Below are 18,275 nucleotides of genomic sequence, written 5' to 3'. Positions count from 1 at the left end.
AGATAAAGGGGAACAGAGGCAAGAAACATTTTAAAAACCCTTCACAAATTTGTCTTAGTTAAACACTATGAGTGTGGGATCTCACCTCAGTGTCAAAAGTCCTGTGGCTGAGTATTATTTGAACCACTGTTTGGTGACAAACTGACTGCTATCAAGTCAGCAAGACAGGAAGCCTGCAATATGACAGTGAGGTAGACTTCTCCATAATTTCAACAGTAATTGGACAGACTGTTTTCTTCTCAAAGTTTGAATAAGACATTGGAAAATCAATATGAGGTGTCTCAGGAATTTCATTCTTATACCTCAAAAATTCTACTACAATATGCTTAAAGGGCTTTGAGACTGAAGAAATTGCTGGTCTCCTAAACAACCATCACAACTGTCATCTCTGTCCCGTGAAAAATATTTCTGTCTACAGGGACACTGTGAATGCCACTCACTGTTTTATTCATAAGAAAAGATGCCTGAAACAGTACAAACAGGAAAAAAATGTCAAGATCCAATAAAGAGTTTCCTTGAAAAGGGAAATAATCTAAGCAAAGTCGTTTCATAAAATAAAGAATTACTCAATAGACTGCTAAAGCTAAAAAAAGAACTAACAAGAAAGTACACTGTTTTTTATATATATATATATATATATATATATATATATATATATATGGGTCTACTTCACATGGTTGACAGGCCATATGATCGACACTCATTTGGTCGACAGTTCATTTGGTCGACAAGCATTTTATGTGGGGGGCTATGCCCCCCACCCCCCCTAACTATATATATCAACTCCAGGGTCGCACAACATTGGGGAGGGGGGTAAATCTGCTTGTCGACCAAATGAGCTGTCGACCAACCGAGTGTTGATCATATGGCCTGTCGACCATCTCAGGTAGACCACATATATATATATATATATATATATATATATATGTGTGTGTGTGTGTGTACTTATGTGCATGTGTATCTTGTATATATACACACATTTTTACGCAACAAGCTAAAAGTAACTAAAAAGTGAGAAATAGAATAGTGCACTAGTGGGAATACAAAAAAAATGTTGTGGTAGGAACTAAGCTCAAGGAAGAAATATTATCTTCAGATTAGAAAATTAACTGATTTCAAAAGAAATATCACAATAAACAATTAAGAAATATCAGAAAATGTTGAAATTTAAAAGATTCACTCAACTTCTTTATTTGACAACTGAAAAAGCAGTCTGAGGGTATATGGAGATCATCTGAACAGTGTAGACAACATTAAAGATATACAGGAGAAGAGAACTGTGCCGAGTTATGAGACAATGGAGCTACCAAGCAGCCTGGAAATGTCTAGATTGCTGAACGGTACTAATGCCTGTGGCCTCAGTTCTACGATTTACAGAGGACAGATCCACTCCTATCATTCCAAAGATTTAAAATATGCTTATTTTTATGATTAACAACTTAACAATATGCCATAAAATGGACATGTCAGTTGTACAACGAGGGTACGTGAGTCGCTCAGATCATAAACAACTCTTATTTACATTGTTAACTCATTATTAAGGTTAAAAATGACAATATCAACTAAAATTAAATATTTTCTACAATACTCGATATGGATAAGTAGGTCCATTCTCATGAACAATGGGACCAAAACTGCAAGCTTTTAGCCAGCTTAGCAGCTGAAACTTTCCCAAGGAACTAAAACCTCTCCTTCTACCCCAAAAGCTTTGTGAGCCAGCTTCATCTAAAGATTTGTGCTATGCTATGCTATGCTAAGGTAAAGGCAGGAACCAGTAGTACAACCACCAAGAGACCTCTAAACCAAGTCAGCAATGAGGTAAGATGAAGGAGGGTGGGTATATTGATGAAGCTGCAACTGCTCATCCAAATCTATTGTTACAGTAAGTACAAAAAATTGACAACTAGCATGAGGAGGTCTATTCCTCGCTAACAGTAGGAAAACGTTCCAAACTTAACCTCTTGGGTGGTTATCTTTACTAGAGCATCCCCTAGTAACTAACTGCAGCCCCACAGAATGACTGACAACAAGAAATCACAACCAGTTATTAGTTTTGTGAAATTATTCAGTGAATCGCATGCAGCTGATGAATGAATATCATCTAAGGATACATTCTAAAGAATGCCCGAGTGGCAACCACTGCCCTTACTGAATAAATTCTAGGTACAAAAGATAAAACTTTATTGGATTTTTATACCAGAATATAATGCATCCTTCCAAAAAATGTTAGAATCATTAGAACCCAGTTTCTTACTAGAAAATGAAACAATTTTAATATTCTTCTCGACAGTTCTGCATCTGCCCACATAAAACCTAACCTGCCATGGGCACCCAGAGAATGCAAAAAACTTGTTTCTTTTTATGCTGACAGGCTGATTGAGGTTTGCCTCAGTGGCTATCAAAGTTATAAAGGCAGATACATTTGAAAGGAAACTCTGCCCTTATGTAAAAATAAGTAGGGAGGGTTGACAAGAGGGCTGGCAATTCACAGACTCTTCAAGCTGAAGTAATAAGAAGTTATGTTCTTACCATAATGTTCCATGTTAGTTGTCGTCTTCTCGCCTTCTTTCTTGCTGGATGGGTTCGGAGCCGATCCTCGACTCCGACTAGGCCTATACTATAGCTCGAGAGCTATTTTTACTGGCTCGAGGCAGCCCTATAACCCACAATACCATGCGCTAACTCCCCAGATCTCGTTTGGAAGCTAAGACATAGTATAAATATATTATTATAATCCTCAATTGTAAGTACAGACTCCCTCCAAGGGTATGGGGAAACCGTAACATGTCGTATCTCCAGAAATGGAAGGACTCAGAGACCTCAAGTCTGTCCAGGCTAGGGGGTAGGAGGGAGGGACGCAAGAAAGAAGGCGAGAAGAAGACAACTAACATGGAACGTTATGGTAAGAACATAACTTCTTAATGTTAAGTTGTCATTCTCGCCTTCATTCTTGCTGGATGGGACAGCGTCCCTAGCACCTTAGTCCTGGGTGGCTCAATGAAACAGACTCCTGAGTACAGTGGAACCAAAATCAGCTCTATTTCTGGAGGCTAGATCAAGCTTGTAATGGGCAATAAAGGTATGTTTGGACGTCCATGTAGCTGCTGCACAAATGGCATCTAGTGGTAACCTTGCTTGAAAAGCCGTTGAAATTGATAGTGCCCTGGCTGAATGAGCTTTAGGCCTAGAGGGTAGTTGCCTGTGTCTCAACTCATAGATCAAGGTAATAATAGATGTCAGCCATCTGGAAAGAGTAACTTTCGATACTGGAAGCCCTTTCTTGCCTGCAGCATAAGAGAGGAAGAGCTGGTCTGATTTTCTGAACTGTTTTGTCCTGTCTAGGTAATACCGTAATTGGCGATGAACATCTAATGAATGTAATTTTTGTTCAGCCCTGTTGGTATAGTCTGGGAAAAAGACGGGCAAATCAATGGAGTGGTTTAGATTTGCTTCCGATAACACTTTTGGTAGAAAGGAAGGGTTTGTTCTGAGAGTTACCTTATCTTTATGAAAAACCAAATAGGGAGGACGGACAGACGAGGCTTGAAGTTCCGATACCATTCTGGCAGATGTTATAGCTACTAAAAACAGCGTTTTCCAAGAAAGAAGTTTGAGGGAGCAAGAAGCTGCCGGTTCAAAAGGGGGTAGAATTAGTGAAGTTAGAACTAAATTCAAATCCTATTGTGGAGGTGGATCTTTAACTGGAGGTCTGAGTAACAAAATGCCCTTGAGAAAGGCTTTACAGAGTTTGTGGGACATAATATTTGCTTCTGAGAGTCCAACATGAAAATTAGCAATGGCCGCTAATTGTACCCTGATAGTGGCCGATGATGACCCCGAATGAAAAAGCTCCGCCAGGAAGTCTAGAACCTCATGAAAGGGTGCATGGAAAGGATCTAAAGATCTAGTTTGTGCCCAGTGTGAAAAACGCTTCCATTTACTCGCATAAGTCTTCCTAGTATTGGACTTATGGGAAGCAAGAATGATATCACGAACAGGAGGAGAAATAAGGGGAAGCCTGGCTATGGCTGGAAGTGGAGCAACCAAGTTGAGAGGTTGATCAAATGTAGAGACTGATGCAACTTGCCCGTGAGGTGGGTCAACAGATCCGGAAGGGGTTCCAGATGTCAAGGCTGTTCCAGTAGGTATTTGCGCAGGAACGGAAACCAAACTTGTCGAGGCCAAAACGGGGCAATGAGGATCATTTTGGATCTCAATGCGGTTGCTTTCTGAATTAGTTGAGGAATCAATGGAAAGGGAGGAAAGGCATAAAGAAGACCCCGGGGCTAAACATGAACAAGAGCGTCTCTGAGGGGCTGGCCTGGTAGAGGGAAAAGTGTGAAGAAGTCGAGGCACTTGCTGTTTTGCGGAGTTGCGAAAAGGTCGCAGCAAGGCTGGCCCCACTTCCAAAAAATTCCGTCTACTACCGCTTGATTTAGAGACCACTCGTGAGGCATGAGGATAGTTCTGCTCAATCTGTCTGCTATGACGTTGGACTTCCTGGGGATGTGCATCGCTATCAGAAACCATTGAGATGAAATCGCCCATTGCCAAAGTCTGAGTGCTTCTCGACAGAGAGGGTAGGACTTTGTTCCACCCTGCTTGTTTATGTACCACACCACAGACATATTGTCCGTTTGAATTGCTATAGTCCCCATGGGAAGAGAGCTCTGAAGGGCCTGCAACGTCAAAAGCACCGCCCTCATCTCCAGGACATTTATGTGCAGGTGGCATTCTGACTGTTGCCAAGTGCCCTGGACCATCCTGCCCTGATAATGCCCCCCCCACCCGATCAGGGAGGCATCCGTTGTGACAGTGGCAACTGGAGGGGGGAGAACAAAAGGTCTGCCCTGAAAAAGCTGAGGGGAAACCATCCACCAGGAGAGATGTTTCTTGCAAGGGTGGTGTTATCAAAATGTTGTGGGTCATTAGCAGCTGCTGAAAGGACCACTGAGAAAACAGCATCCACTGAAGGAGTCTCATGTGGAAGCGAGCTAATGGAAGTAGAAGAATCTCCGCCGTCATGAGGCCCAACACTTTCAATACTAGCTTGACTTGGACTCTGCTGGGCTGAAACAGGAGCTGAACATTCCGCCTTATGTCTGTCACTCTCTGAGGTGGTAATGTTGCAGACATTTCTGTGGTGTTTAATACGGCGCCTATAAAGTTTATACATTGACAAGGCGACAAGGAAGACTTTGCAAAATTTATAGAAATGCCCAGGCTGTTGCAAAGATGGATAGTATAATCCCTGGCCATTATGAGATCCTGTTTGGTGGTAGCGGAAATTAGCCAGTCATCTAAGTATGGAAACACCTGGAATCCTTTTTGCCTCAGGTGAGCCGTGACCACTGCCAAACATTTGGTGAACACCCGGGGGGCTGTGGTGAGACCAAAGGGCAGGGCCCTGAATTGAAAATGACTGACTCCCAGCCGGAAGAGGAGAAACCTCCTGGAGCGCCTGTGTATTTTTATGTGGTAGTACGCGTCCTGGAGGTCTAACGAGCACATCCAGTTGTCTCTGCCCAAAAAGGGTAGAATGGACTGCAGTGTTACCATCTGAAATTTTGTCTTTAACACATAGTTGTTTAATCTGCTGAGGTCCAAAATGGTTCTCCAATCTCCTGTCTTTTTTGGTACCAAAAAGAATCTGGAGTAGATTCCGGATCCTAGCTGATCTACTGGGACTGCCTGGATGACTCTTTTGTTTAACAGCTTTTTTATTTCTAGCTGAGCCTGACCTCTCTGCGCGGGTGGTATGTCTGGTAGGGGTTTTGGCGGTTGTACCGGAGGGAAAGTGAGAGGAATTTTGTAACCCTCGGATATGATCTTCTGTACCCATGTGTCTTGAGTGATGGATTGCCAGGCTTCCGGGTACAGAGATAATCTTCCCCCGACTGCCTCTGAAGGCGGACAGTTGGGCAGCTTCTCAGGGATGCTGAAAGGGTTGGTCAGGGAAAGATTCCCTGGAACCCTGGTTTTGTGGACCCCCTCTGCCCCTGGGGCGGCGTCTGTTATTATTCCCCCCTCTGCCTCTAGGGGGAAATTCACCACGTGCGGCAGGCGCGACTCCCTGTGGTTTGCGGAACCACATCTTTCCACCCCTCTGTCCCTTAGGATAAGGTCTAGAAGGCGTGGAAAAACGGACTCCCACGGCAGAGAGAGTCTTACCATCTTGCTCGCATCTGGTGAGGGTATTCTTCACCTGAGGCCCGAACAATTCCGAACCATCAAAAGGGGTGTTGGTGAAGGACGCCTTGAAGGGGTCGGCAAAATTACAGAGTCGCATCCAAGCGTGGCGTCTCAATGCAACGCCTGTGCCAGCGGCCCTACTCGCTCCATCGGCTGCATAAGAAATTAGCCGCATGGAGGTGTTAACAATGGAGTTCAGGGTAGCCAGCTGAGAGTTTATTTTGTCCTTAAACCCCACAGCAGAAAGATCCTGTACCGTTTCACCCAGCTCTGTGAGCAAGTCTCTTTGAAGGCGGGTGAAATGACATAAATAGTTCAGCGATCGCATAGAAAATGTCGCTGAAGCAAAGGTCCGCTTGCCGTACCTGTCCATGGTCCTGGACTCTGTTAGGAGGATGAACAGGTACAGAAGTATCAGCTAATTCCTTCTTAGTGGCTGCTGCTACCACCATAGCATCAACTGAAACACCTTTAGTGAGAAAGGATTTGTCATCTGGTGCAGAAATAAATTTAGAAGGCCTCCTAGGGGTAGGTTCCATTGAATCAGGAGCTGCCCACGCCTTTCTAGCCACTACCTCCATTAGTGGGTCGAAAGGGGGAGACACCCAGGAGGTGGAAGGGCGAGATCCAAAGGCGTCAAGGCAAACCGACTCATCCTTAGAAGATTTGAGAGTGGACCAATTTCTCCTCTGTCTTAGGATCTCCAGGATGTCTGAAAAGGAGACATCCTTAGAGGGGGATCTGGGTGAACCCTCTGACTCATCCAAGTCAGTGTCCGACGTGACAGACTCGGGGGAGTCTATGTGCTTCCTCTTGCACTTTCTTTTCCTAGGGGGTTCCCCTGAAACTTCAGGGGAACCCTCGGAAGAGGAGGAGACACCCAAAGTGGGTACCTTACGCTTTGGATCTCTGCTGTCGGGTATAGGAGGGTGGCCAGAGACCGTAACAGGCACTACAGAGGGAGGAGCCGTAGAACTTAACCTTGGAGTGGACACTGGGTCCAGCACACTCCTCATCACCTCGAAGGCTCCCCTATCAGACACCAAAGGTAGCCCCGGCTCCGAAGAGGCCGGAACCGCCCCCGGAACCGACAGAGAAGGCTCCGAGAATGATGTCGGGGCCGAACTAACCAGAGCCGAAGCTCCGAGAGGGAGAGCGGGGTCGGACAAGGGTCCGATGCCACTCGCCCCCTCTGAGCCGACAATGGAGTCCCGGCGCCCGGACTTCTCCATGGACAGAACCAATAAAGAGGTCGGAGCCGACGACACTGGAGCCGAAGGAGGAGGTATCGGCTCCGACGTGGGCAAGGTCACGGTTCCGACGAACTCCGGCTCCGAACTCGAGAGATGAGTCGGAGGAGGAATGGATAACTGTATCGAAGGAGCCACGGTCTGGTGAGATGGGCTCTGAAGCATTTGGGCCAGCGCCTGAGACTTTATGAGTCTACTGACCACCCTCTCGATGTCGTGATCGGACAGCCTGGAAGACCTCAATGAATGAGTCCTATGACTCCACTCCGATAGAAGGGGGGACCTCGGAGCCGATCTGATGGACTCTAAAGAAGGGGTCCTAGAGCGCTTGCGCGCTAGGGTCGGCTCCGATGATGGTTTAGAAGCGAAACCCACTTTGCTCGCCTTCGAAGCCAGCCGGAACAGAGGTCGGAGCCATCTCGACAACACCAGCCCTCGGCTCAGAAGCTGGAGCCGAGGGTTTGGCGGTTTTTGATGACTTCCCAGAGCCAGACTTGGATGGGGAGTCATCAGGCTTTAACAAGCCCCTTAGAATAAGCTTGTTACGCCTTTCCTGCAGGACTCTTGAACTAAATCCGTGACAAACGGAACAAGAGTCCTGCAGGTGTAAAGGCCCCAAGCAATAGACACAAGAAGTGTGACCGTCTGTCAGAGACATTTTCTGACAGCACGAGTCACACTTCTTGAATCCCGAGACCTTAACGTCTTTGGACATTGCCCTAAGACAGTCACACAATCAGCACACACACTCACTCACTTACACACAACAGGGAGATGAGGGGACTGATTAAAAGAACAACACACACACAGAGAGGTGAGTAAAAAAGAAAAACTAAGGCCTGTAGGCCTGATTATAAAAGTTAACTACAGGGGTGGGTAGGGCTTACGAAACAAACTCTATTAAGTAAAATATCGATAGGGAACAAAAGTAGGGAATATATCCTAATAACCATCTAAAAAAATTAGAAATTCGTTGAAAAAAATCCTTTACTGACCTGAGCCGGTAAAAAAAGCAACCTCGCAGCGAAGCGGCAAACGAGATCTGGGGAGTTAGCGCATGGTATTGTGGGTTATAGGGCTGTCTCGAGCCGGAAAAAATAGCTCTTGAGCTATAGTATAGGCCGAGTCAGAGCCGAGGATCGGCTCCGAACCCATCCAGCAAGAATGAAGGCGAGAATGACAACTTAACATTGGCCATTAGAAAGAGCTACTTGCATAATTCATATTTTATCTCTGCTATAGTAGTACAAAACAATGAATAGTTAATTTCTCCAAAATAAAGTATAAACCCATAGTAACAGAATACTTGATAGAAGCAAGATAAAGAAAGTACCTCCAAGAAATATGCTAATAACAAAGAATACGTATTTAATGAAAATTAGAAATGGCAGCAAGGTGCACCTTAACTGAGGCATTGTTTAATCCTGGGTCACAGATTACAGAAAGTAATACTAGTGGTACTAACACAATAAAAGGCTCAAACTTGTAGAAGTGACTCACTTACAGAAAAAATGTGTCCACTTACTAGTGTATTTTTTTTTCTTGTATTAGTTCTCTGGGCAGAGGTGAGTACCTGGACTAGCCTGGCAAGGTGCGAAAAGTCCTTGGCCATTACTGGAACTAGAGTAACTATGCAGTTAGACAGGGAGAGTGAAGGTCTGGGTGGCACAAGTCAGACGGGAAGGTCAATAAAGGTCTGAAGGACCTTTCTCCAGAAGCTGAGGGATTAGCAGAGGAAACCATACTTTTTAAAATGGAGCTATGAGAATTACTTTCCACTTGTTCTATCTGGCTTTCCATATAAAATTTGGAATAAGGAAAAAAGGAGGAAATAGTAGTGCTGGGGGGTATTTCTCGATGACAAAGAATGAGGGAAAAGAAGATGCTGGACATGGTATTGATTAGGATGCAAAAAGGTTACAGCAAGGCTTACCCCAAAGATGAAAGAATTTCTACTCTACAAAGGGTCCACTTGTGAGGCATCATTTAGCAGCAGCTGAATGTGACAGAGAAACTGCTTCTCCTCGGTAATATGACTGTCTTTAGAATGTGGCTCACTGATATAGTCCAATCTCATAACCTCACTGATTCTTTTTTTTTTTTTTTTTTTTTTTTGACAGAGCAGGTAAGAATGAGTTTCCCACATGCTTGTTTATATACCAAACTTTTGCCATACTGCTGAAGTAGATGGCTAAAGAACCAAAGGGCAGGAAATCCTAACAGCAATTAAGGAATACTGATGGAGAAACTGTCTTCTTTCTATGACCATACACCTTGGACCATCTGGACCTCCCACCTTAGGGTAGAGGCATGCATGGTGACAGCCACTATTTCAATGGGATTGGGAATGGACTGACCACATTCAGGTCTGCAGTATGAAGCCACCATCTCAAATAAAACTTACAAGCCTGGAATTTTGACCTTTTGCGCCATGATCTGCTAACTAGGTCCAGTGAACTTTAAGTCCACGCTTTAACTCCAATGTATAATCTGGTGTGGGAAACCATGAATATCATTGCTGCCATGAGATCAGAAGCTCTGAGACATAGTAACATTGTCAATATCTGACAGTTAATCTGAAGTATCTTTTATAAGGAAACAATGATCTTTTATTCATAATTTAGATGGGATAGTACTGGGTTAATCCAACTGGTCTACTTTTAGGCTCAGTCTAAGAAAAAGTACAACAAATTAATTGATACAACACTTAAACAAAAGTATACACAAACACTGCATTACGATGCATGCATTTGAATACTGTCACTATTCAAAAGCTGTTTTTTTATTTACAATGTTTAAAAGTGCTGTAAACAAGTCAGAGACAGAGGGAACATCAGTATGAAAGACAACAGTATGCCAAATACTCTATTATGAAACAGGGGTTTAACTGCTACTCCTCTGAAGAGGGGCTCCAGAACCCTGCTGCTGTAGACTGCTTCTGCCCCAGACTGGCAATCATTTTGAAAATTATCATGGCCACACTGATTCCTTCCATACCTCTAGCTGTTTTGCTGCTTGGCCACATCAAACTAGAGCTGATGTGGGCATCATTGCATAAAGTACACAGTGGTTTCTGGAACTTGTCACGAAAAGCAGAGACAGAGTCTTTCCCTCTTTCACCAGGTAATTCAAAACTAATGGGAAAAATAAAGCAGGCCCACTGAAAGGGGTACTAGTAAAGGTTGCCTTGTTATCTTCTGCCAAGTCTATCAGGTGCAGACAGGAGTGATGGTAAGAGCTATTTCAGCACCTAATGCACAAGCAACATCATCCGTGGAAATGTGAGCCAGACACTTGTTATGATAAGCAATAGATGACACAGCTCCCATCTGAGACTGCCCTTTTAAACTGTCCATCTAGCAACTCATCCAGTGGCTGTTTCATTTCATCAGTTTACTCTTAATGGAACCTTAATACATGAAAAAGAATGGGCACTACCTCCAAAAAAACTGTGGAGGATGCATTAGCATGCATCCCAAACCTGTCTGTGGCAGCTGACTTCTTATGTGGAGGATGGACATCAGGATTCTGTAAAGAAGGAACTTTATAAGGGCTACTCCAGCAGCAATGTAATCTGGTTTGGAATCTCTGTCCAGCAAATCTAATCTTTTGGATACTGGAATCTTTTGCCCGTCCACCCTGGGACAGATTTCACAACATCAGAATCTTCCCATGTAGTTTTAACAACTAGATGTGCCATTTTGTCAGTGGGAGGAACCACAAAGGAAGACTTTGGGGGGGGGCTGGAATGCTCTCTTGTAGGATCATCTGCAGAAAGATCTTGGGGTCTGAGGGCCATCCACCCCCTTCTGCCTTATCATCACAGCTTTTCCAAACTTGGGTTCATCTTTGAGGCTGGTAGGGAATCAAAGCCTTCTTTCTCCTGAACATTAGGGGTGAGGAAATCCTGGGGATAATCCAAGTTCTTCCTCTTACACTTATGCTTCCTACCAGGTCATGACTCTGAAAATGATGAGGAAACTTGGATTGCTCCAAATACTTGGAACTGGTCATGCAAAAAGCTTCTAGCCGCTCTGTCCTTTTGAGAGAAAAGGTGCCTGCCAAAGGGCCACAACATAAATGGTCTCCTGTTGAAGCTGAAGTTGTAGATTGAATAGGCACCAAGAGCGACATTAGCAGAACACTCTAGATCAAATGTGTCAATATTGTCAGTGTCATGCTCGAGACCGAGGGTGCCAGTCCATGCTGAAAGAGGCCGAAACCAGTGAACAACAATGTCAAGTGAACTGGCACTGAGCCTAACCCTTACAGCTACATTTACAACAAAGAGCGTGAGATACCTATTAACTCTGGGCCTGACATTAACAGGCTCAAGCTGGAAGCCTGTAAAGAAAAATCACTCCAAATTTGGCATCAATGACATCAGTGCCAGCAATGGCCAGGAAAGGTCAACATCAGGATCTGGGGCCAAAATTGACTCCCAATGCACAGCAGAATATCCTTCTTTGCACAGACCTGGACAGAAAAGTTTAAACTAGAAGAGTCAACTGCAAAGGCTGGATCTGTTAGCAGTAACCCAGCTGACGGTGACAGATGTGCTGACCTTGACATCAGTGCTTGATTGTTTCTAACTTTGCTTCAGCGGAAATGGCACCTATACAAAGCCATTAAAGGAAAATTGGGATGTTCAGATAAAAAAAAATATGGCAAGGGAAAAGTACCTCTGAGTGGCCTGGTACCAGAGAGGAAAGAGGCATATGTTACTTTAACTTTCATGGCAAACTTTATGGGAGGTGGGAGGAATGGAACAATGTCTGAAGGTTCTTGCTAACAGTTGACTAGAAGATGCAAAAATTGCACATACTGTTAAATCCGAGTAAGACTATACATTATCAGTTCTTATAAGTTTAACAGGAGAACTTTCAGGTGAAATGTTCACAGGAACTTTAGACACACCACAGTAATGAAGTTAGTGCCTCCTCTACTCTTGGCTTTTTAGCAATATGAGGAATATTTCACTTTAACAGTGTTATACTTCCTTTTTACTTCTTTTACGCCCTCGCTTTATTCTTACTCCAGTGCATTCAGTTTTAGTAGCTATGTGCTTAGCCTTAGAAGCCAATGGATTTGACCCGGAGGCTCTGGTTGAGGTCAAAATTCCACTGGGAACACATGCAGAGAATTCTAAGTTAGTAGGATGAAGGACAGCTCAAGTACAGGGATGACCTAGTCCAAGTGCAGTTTCAAATATCATGGTCTTGTCCCCACATTTCCGATTGTTAAACCCTAAGTCACTGCCTCTCTTTATTCAGAAGATTATAAAGGACTGACGTGTTTTCACTGCTCCACCTCCTCACTCACTTCTTTCACTGTATCACAGTACTCAAATACCACAACTTAACTTTCTCAGTCTATGGGTGCAAGATAGATTTACTTCAAGACTAAAACCATAGTTACTTGTTAATGCAAAAGTCTACCTGCAAAGTTGAGATCACCAGAACATTCACATCTCCACAGTTACTTGTTAATGCAAAAATCTACCTGCAAAGTTGAGATCACCAGAACACTCATCTCCTGACTGATCAATAATCTGCAAGTGAGAGTTTCCCTTTTGCTGTAATAACACATTAGCAGTACTTCAATTCAAGATGACGAACAGAAATAATATCTTGTATGTTACCTTGTTCATGGTACAATTTTATCTGCTGTTTGTTCTATAAATGCAATGTATGTGCTGCATTTATATTTTGCTTTCATTTATTTTAAAAACTCATGGTTGAAAAAGGAAGCCCTTGTAGTCCAAGTCCACCTACTTGTTAAGATAAAACAACCATGCACTGCAGTTTGAGATAGCTGTAGGAAAAAACTCTACAAAATACTGTGTTGCATGCACAAGGCACTAGTAAAGCCAAATGTACCACAATGTGTAGAGTTCTGGAAACATTAAAGAGGTAGGATATTAAGCTTCAGAACTGCACTGAGGATGACTTGAATGACTTGCTTGCTCAGAAAGCTGGAGCACAAGGAAAGGCTGAAGTCACTAGGCATGTACAGTATGGAAGAGAAAAAAAAAGTGGAATTATATAGACCCATTCAACTCAATGTTGAAATGGATAATATACAGTTAAGAAGGAAAGACAAAGAGGAAGGGAAGCACAAATGTGATGTCTGGAAAAGGAAGACTCCAACTGAACTTAAACGAAGTTCTGTACTTTGAAACAGATGTGAGGACCCTGGAGCAAACAGAGAAAAACAGGAAAAGTATATGTCAGACAGGGACATCTGGGAACTTTAGATCTTTGAATGGTGGGATGAGAACTTAGTGGAACATGAGTTAGCTGATGGTTGAGGAAAGCAACTGCACCAGTGGTAGTCTATTAGTGCTTGTAGTATTGTAATTTCCAGTTGATGTTACCCACCCTCATCAATTTTTTTTTTTTTTTTTTACAAATTTTAACTATCGTAACAGTCAAACAAAATCTCACCCTGGTCCACAAATGTGATCTAAAGTGCCATTACTTGGTGATAAATGGAGTTTATGTCAGTTATCCAAGCCCTTTATCTGCATATTTCATATTATCAATTGTGAGCTGGCTGTGCAGATTAAAGGATTCTACACACATTCAGTAAACATATTTGTGAACTGCTTCCTGAAAAATGTCTCTAAGGATATGTTCTTCCATTCTTCCTCTGTCATACCAGACAGTACACTTTTCTTCATTCACAATGTTAGGCTTACCCAATGCGACCATTCATGTTATACAAAGACAGGTAACCTGCAATCCCTTTGTGCACAGCTTTGGCTAGCAGACACAGCCAGATGCAAGGCAAACCTGTGCATGCCTACATTTCTGATCACTTCTGAGTACCCGAGTCAAAAATGTTTTGCACACTGGAAGGTATCAACAAGTTCAAACACCATATGGTCAGGGGTCCATTAGTTAGGCACAGCAGAATTCCTTGAGAAGTCTACAAACTACTAGAACAGTCCCTCATTGAGCAAAGATAAGACATCCAAGTCTATCAAAGGAGTAACTTTTAGACAATGGGAATAATGTTTGCAGTGACCTGTACAGCAACAAGAGATGAACCACATTAAATAAATGTGCTTATGCTTAAAATGTATGTATTAACCTGTACAAAGGAAATGAGCAATGCGAATGCATAGTCATTCTGAAAATAAACATTTAAATAGTTAACAACCTGCAACATTCTTAATACATACTCTCAGTTATAGCCTACAGCAAATTAACAAAACAGCTACTGTTGTCTCACTCAAAGCATTACCTGTGAGCTTCTATGTCTCCTACTCTATGAATACCCATTTTAAGTATTCTTAGAGCTCCTTAACTCTTTATTTGGGAATAAAATTAAAAGGTTTTATCTGAAATTAACTTACCGTGTAATTAATATCACCAAGATCGGTCATTCTGAAAGCATTACAGCAAGCTGCACTATGGGATGGGGCTTCAAAAAGCAACAACATTTGCTCTGTTCCCACACCTAGAAAGTCGTCAACTTGCACAGATTTCACCTGATCCCAACTGGCAACCACCTAAACAACATCAAACAAAATATAATGAAAAGCTGATTTGCGGAGTCCATTGAGATGGCATTTGTACCCTGTCCTATAGTTCAGCACATGCAGTTTATATAAAATTATCAATTATACTGTAAAATTGAAGATGTAGACTCTAGTATTCACATTTTTCTGTACATACTGTAAGCATTCTGACCAGTGACACAAGCAAGTGTTTCATAATGCCTTTTTCTAAACAAATTACCTGACAGGCATAGTGTTTCAAATTATGTTATCACACAGCCTAACTATATACTCAGTAAAAATAACAAAGTCCTTTCAGAATCCTTGATCTTATTAGAGAAATTTTGCAAAAAAATTAAAAACAAACCATCTAATGTTTACAGTATTTTGGTAAATCAAAACTTTTCAATTTTGCTCTTTGCAATACTGCAGAAAAATGTATACCATCTTTGTTTTGTTCACTTTACATCCAATATCAGTGTTGCTTTAAGGGTCACCCCCCCATTATTTTCAGGGAAGTAACACTAGTTTGCACAAACTTCATGTCACACATAAAAAATAAATGCATTAATAGGTCTACATACTAAAAGAAATAAAATAGGTGAAAAAAATGTGAATGATTGCGTAACCTTCCTTGTCCATGATTTTATGTACATACCACAAGTTTTACTGGTTGGTGTTTGTGTGTGTGTGTGTGTGTGTGTGTGTGTGTGTGTGTGTGTGTGTGTGTGTGTGTGTGTTTGTGTGAAAACGCGTGTGTGTATGCGTGTATATATATATATATATATATGTATATATATATATATATATATATATATATATATATATATATATATATATATATATATATATATATATATGACCAGTATATGTTAGTTGCATCGAACTTTTCATAAGGAAGATTGTTTTGTCTCACTGCTGGTTCATCGCAGTAAGCATTTGTTTTATAGGATCTCTATACAGCGGAGAGAGATAAATTTTGCCCTTTCTCCCACTGTTTTGCAATGCTGGAATTGGTATATATAATTAGAAAAGGGTGTGGGGGGGCAGGAGGGCTTGCCCCCTGCATTAAACATTGTTCTACCACTTGTGGTCAATGTAGTATATGCCAATTTAGTGTGTCGGAGATATAGCGAAATATATACACATACAGACACACATATACAAACACAGTGTATATACACACACACACACACACACACACACACACACACACACACATATACTGAAATACCTAACACAGCATGACTGCAGCATAGTGAATTGTAAAAAGACCATACATTCAGCTGACACTCACCCCACTGAAACACATGCACTCTGTAAAATTCTAAACACCAAATGCATGCACACACATACACACACTGTAAAATACTTATTAAATGTCTGCACGTGCGCACGTACACAAACACACAGACAAGCACAACCCACAGTCAAACCATAAAACTTCTAACTGCACACTACAATCACTCACCAGTACACTTTCACAACCACACAGCATTTTTTGTACAGGAGTAACCCCCATACACCCCCACACTACCTAATGTAACCCCACACTTAAACACAGGGAAAAAGTGCATACTTTTAACACACACACATTCATGTATATACCCATCACACTCTACCCCTACCCAAACATATCCATCACATACTTAGCAAATACCACAACCCAATACAAGCAATGACTCATACTCACTAACGATCACACTAACTCACACTCACAATTACTTTTACCACACTGCAAACTAATCATTAAGCTGTCAATTTATCAAATTAAATGGCCTTATTTTTATTAATTATGGCCAGCATACCTAATCTGGCAGTTTGGTTAGTTGTGTAGACTTCAGTTCATATTCAAATTACATTCAGTTGAAAACTGGTTAAGTCAAGCTAACTAGACAATCTCAAAACAGCTATCTATGTTAAAGATTAGAGACACATGGAAAAATCTTCTAATTTTAGGCTGCGGCCAAGCATGGTATACACTTACATATTTTCATATCATAACTTCTCAGTAAATGTATATATGTTCTAAAATATTTTGCAAGCTGCTAAACTTACTAGAGTGTTATATTCATCTGTGCAAAGGCAACACCAATACTCAAAAGACTGACAACTGTCCAAAGAAATAACTGGATTCTTGATGAAAAACAAGTGTTCAGAATATGTTTTAATACAAAGCCTGAAAAAAGCTGAAAAATATTTGATAACTATATTGTTAAAATAACTGTTCCATATGAAGTTTACATACCAAGATTACATTACTAAGCATGCTAATCTTTATGTTGACAACGGTATTCCCAACACAAATTCATAGATCAAAAAAATAATAACACATACCGCACTGACATGGCTGAGTACTTCATTGCTTCATCAGACTGAAAATTATATTTAAATATTTTATATTTCCTTGCTTGTGTAATTTCCAGTATTTTACTTTTTAGGCTTTGCAACTTAAACTTGTGTGCAGTTTTTCTTGTGACGATACCTTTTATTCTAAATTGCTTAATTGATTTTAGGAATTCATTGGTTAGTCTCATTTTAAATTGGGTGCTGTTTCATTCAGTTTTCAGTCTGATGAAGCGATGTTGTAATCGCGAAAGTGCTTACTTTTAAAGTTTTATTTAATTTTGAATAAACATTTTTCAGTACTCAGCCATGTAAGTGCGGTATTTGTTATTATTTTTTTTTTTGTTTACGTATGTACTTTTACCGCACCTCATCCTGTTCCTGTGTTTTTACCCAACAAATTCATAGATATTACAAGATCACAGAGTCTCATAGCCATTCTCACCTTGCTAGTACCCTCATTCAGGCATCAACTTCTTTCTCCGGGAGGACGGACCATATGGGTCAATCCTTGAGTAAATTTGTGGATACCAATCTACTTTAGGTTTAAAGGAAGATAGTGAGCAATACTGCTTAACATGCTGGGGAAGTTTGTTCCAGAGGTTTGGGAAGTGCGGAGTCATAAATCTGTCCCTCCATCACACTAACCTTTAGTGAAAATTTAGATTTCTAGTTTTAGTACTGGTGGAGATATTGGACTTGATGAGAAACAGTAAGTCCAAGACAAGTGGGTCTCTAATGGTGTAGTAAGAAAGATGGAGATCTCCCCTCAAAAGTCTATAAGATACTTAATAAGGGTTAAGAGCTTTCCGCTTCTCTTGGTAGTTCAGGGACTTTAGGTATGTGATCTTTTTGGCTTGGAACTTTCTAATTGTTTGATATATTTAGTGAGATGCATTATAAAGGGGGTGTTATACTCAATAACTGACCTGATCAATGAAGAGTACAAAGAAGTGATTACCTCTTTGCACCTTGACAATATT

The 18,275-nt window shown here is 41.6% G+C and overlaps 1 protein-coding gene across 2 annotated transcripts in view; it reads right to left on the bottom strand.

Moving 5' to 3' along the window:
- FANCB (FA complementation group B) overlaps positions 1-18,275 on the bottom strand; it is a 489,492-nt gene that overhangs the window by 372,896 nt on the left and 98,321 nt on the right. For both annotated transcript variants that reach the window (XM_044072523.1, XM_044072524.1), the window contains exon 3: positions 14,803-14,958. In XM_044072523.1, the coding sequence (XP_043928458.1) occupies positions 14,803-14,958 (156 nt within the window). The remainder of the gene's footprint in view (positions 1-14,802; positions 14,959-18,275) is intronic.

The sequence above is a fragment of the Protopterus annectens genome, chromosome 5.part0 (assembly GCF_019279795.1).
Source record: "Protopterus annectens isolate FY-2018-M chromosome 5.part0, PAN1.0, whole genome shotgun sequence".
NCBI lineage: Eukaryota > Metazoa > Chordata > Ceratodontiformes > Protopteridae > Protopterus > Protopterus annectens.
This window is presented reverse-complemented; position numbering and strand designations above follow the sequence as displayed.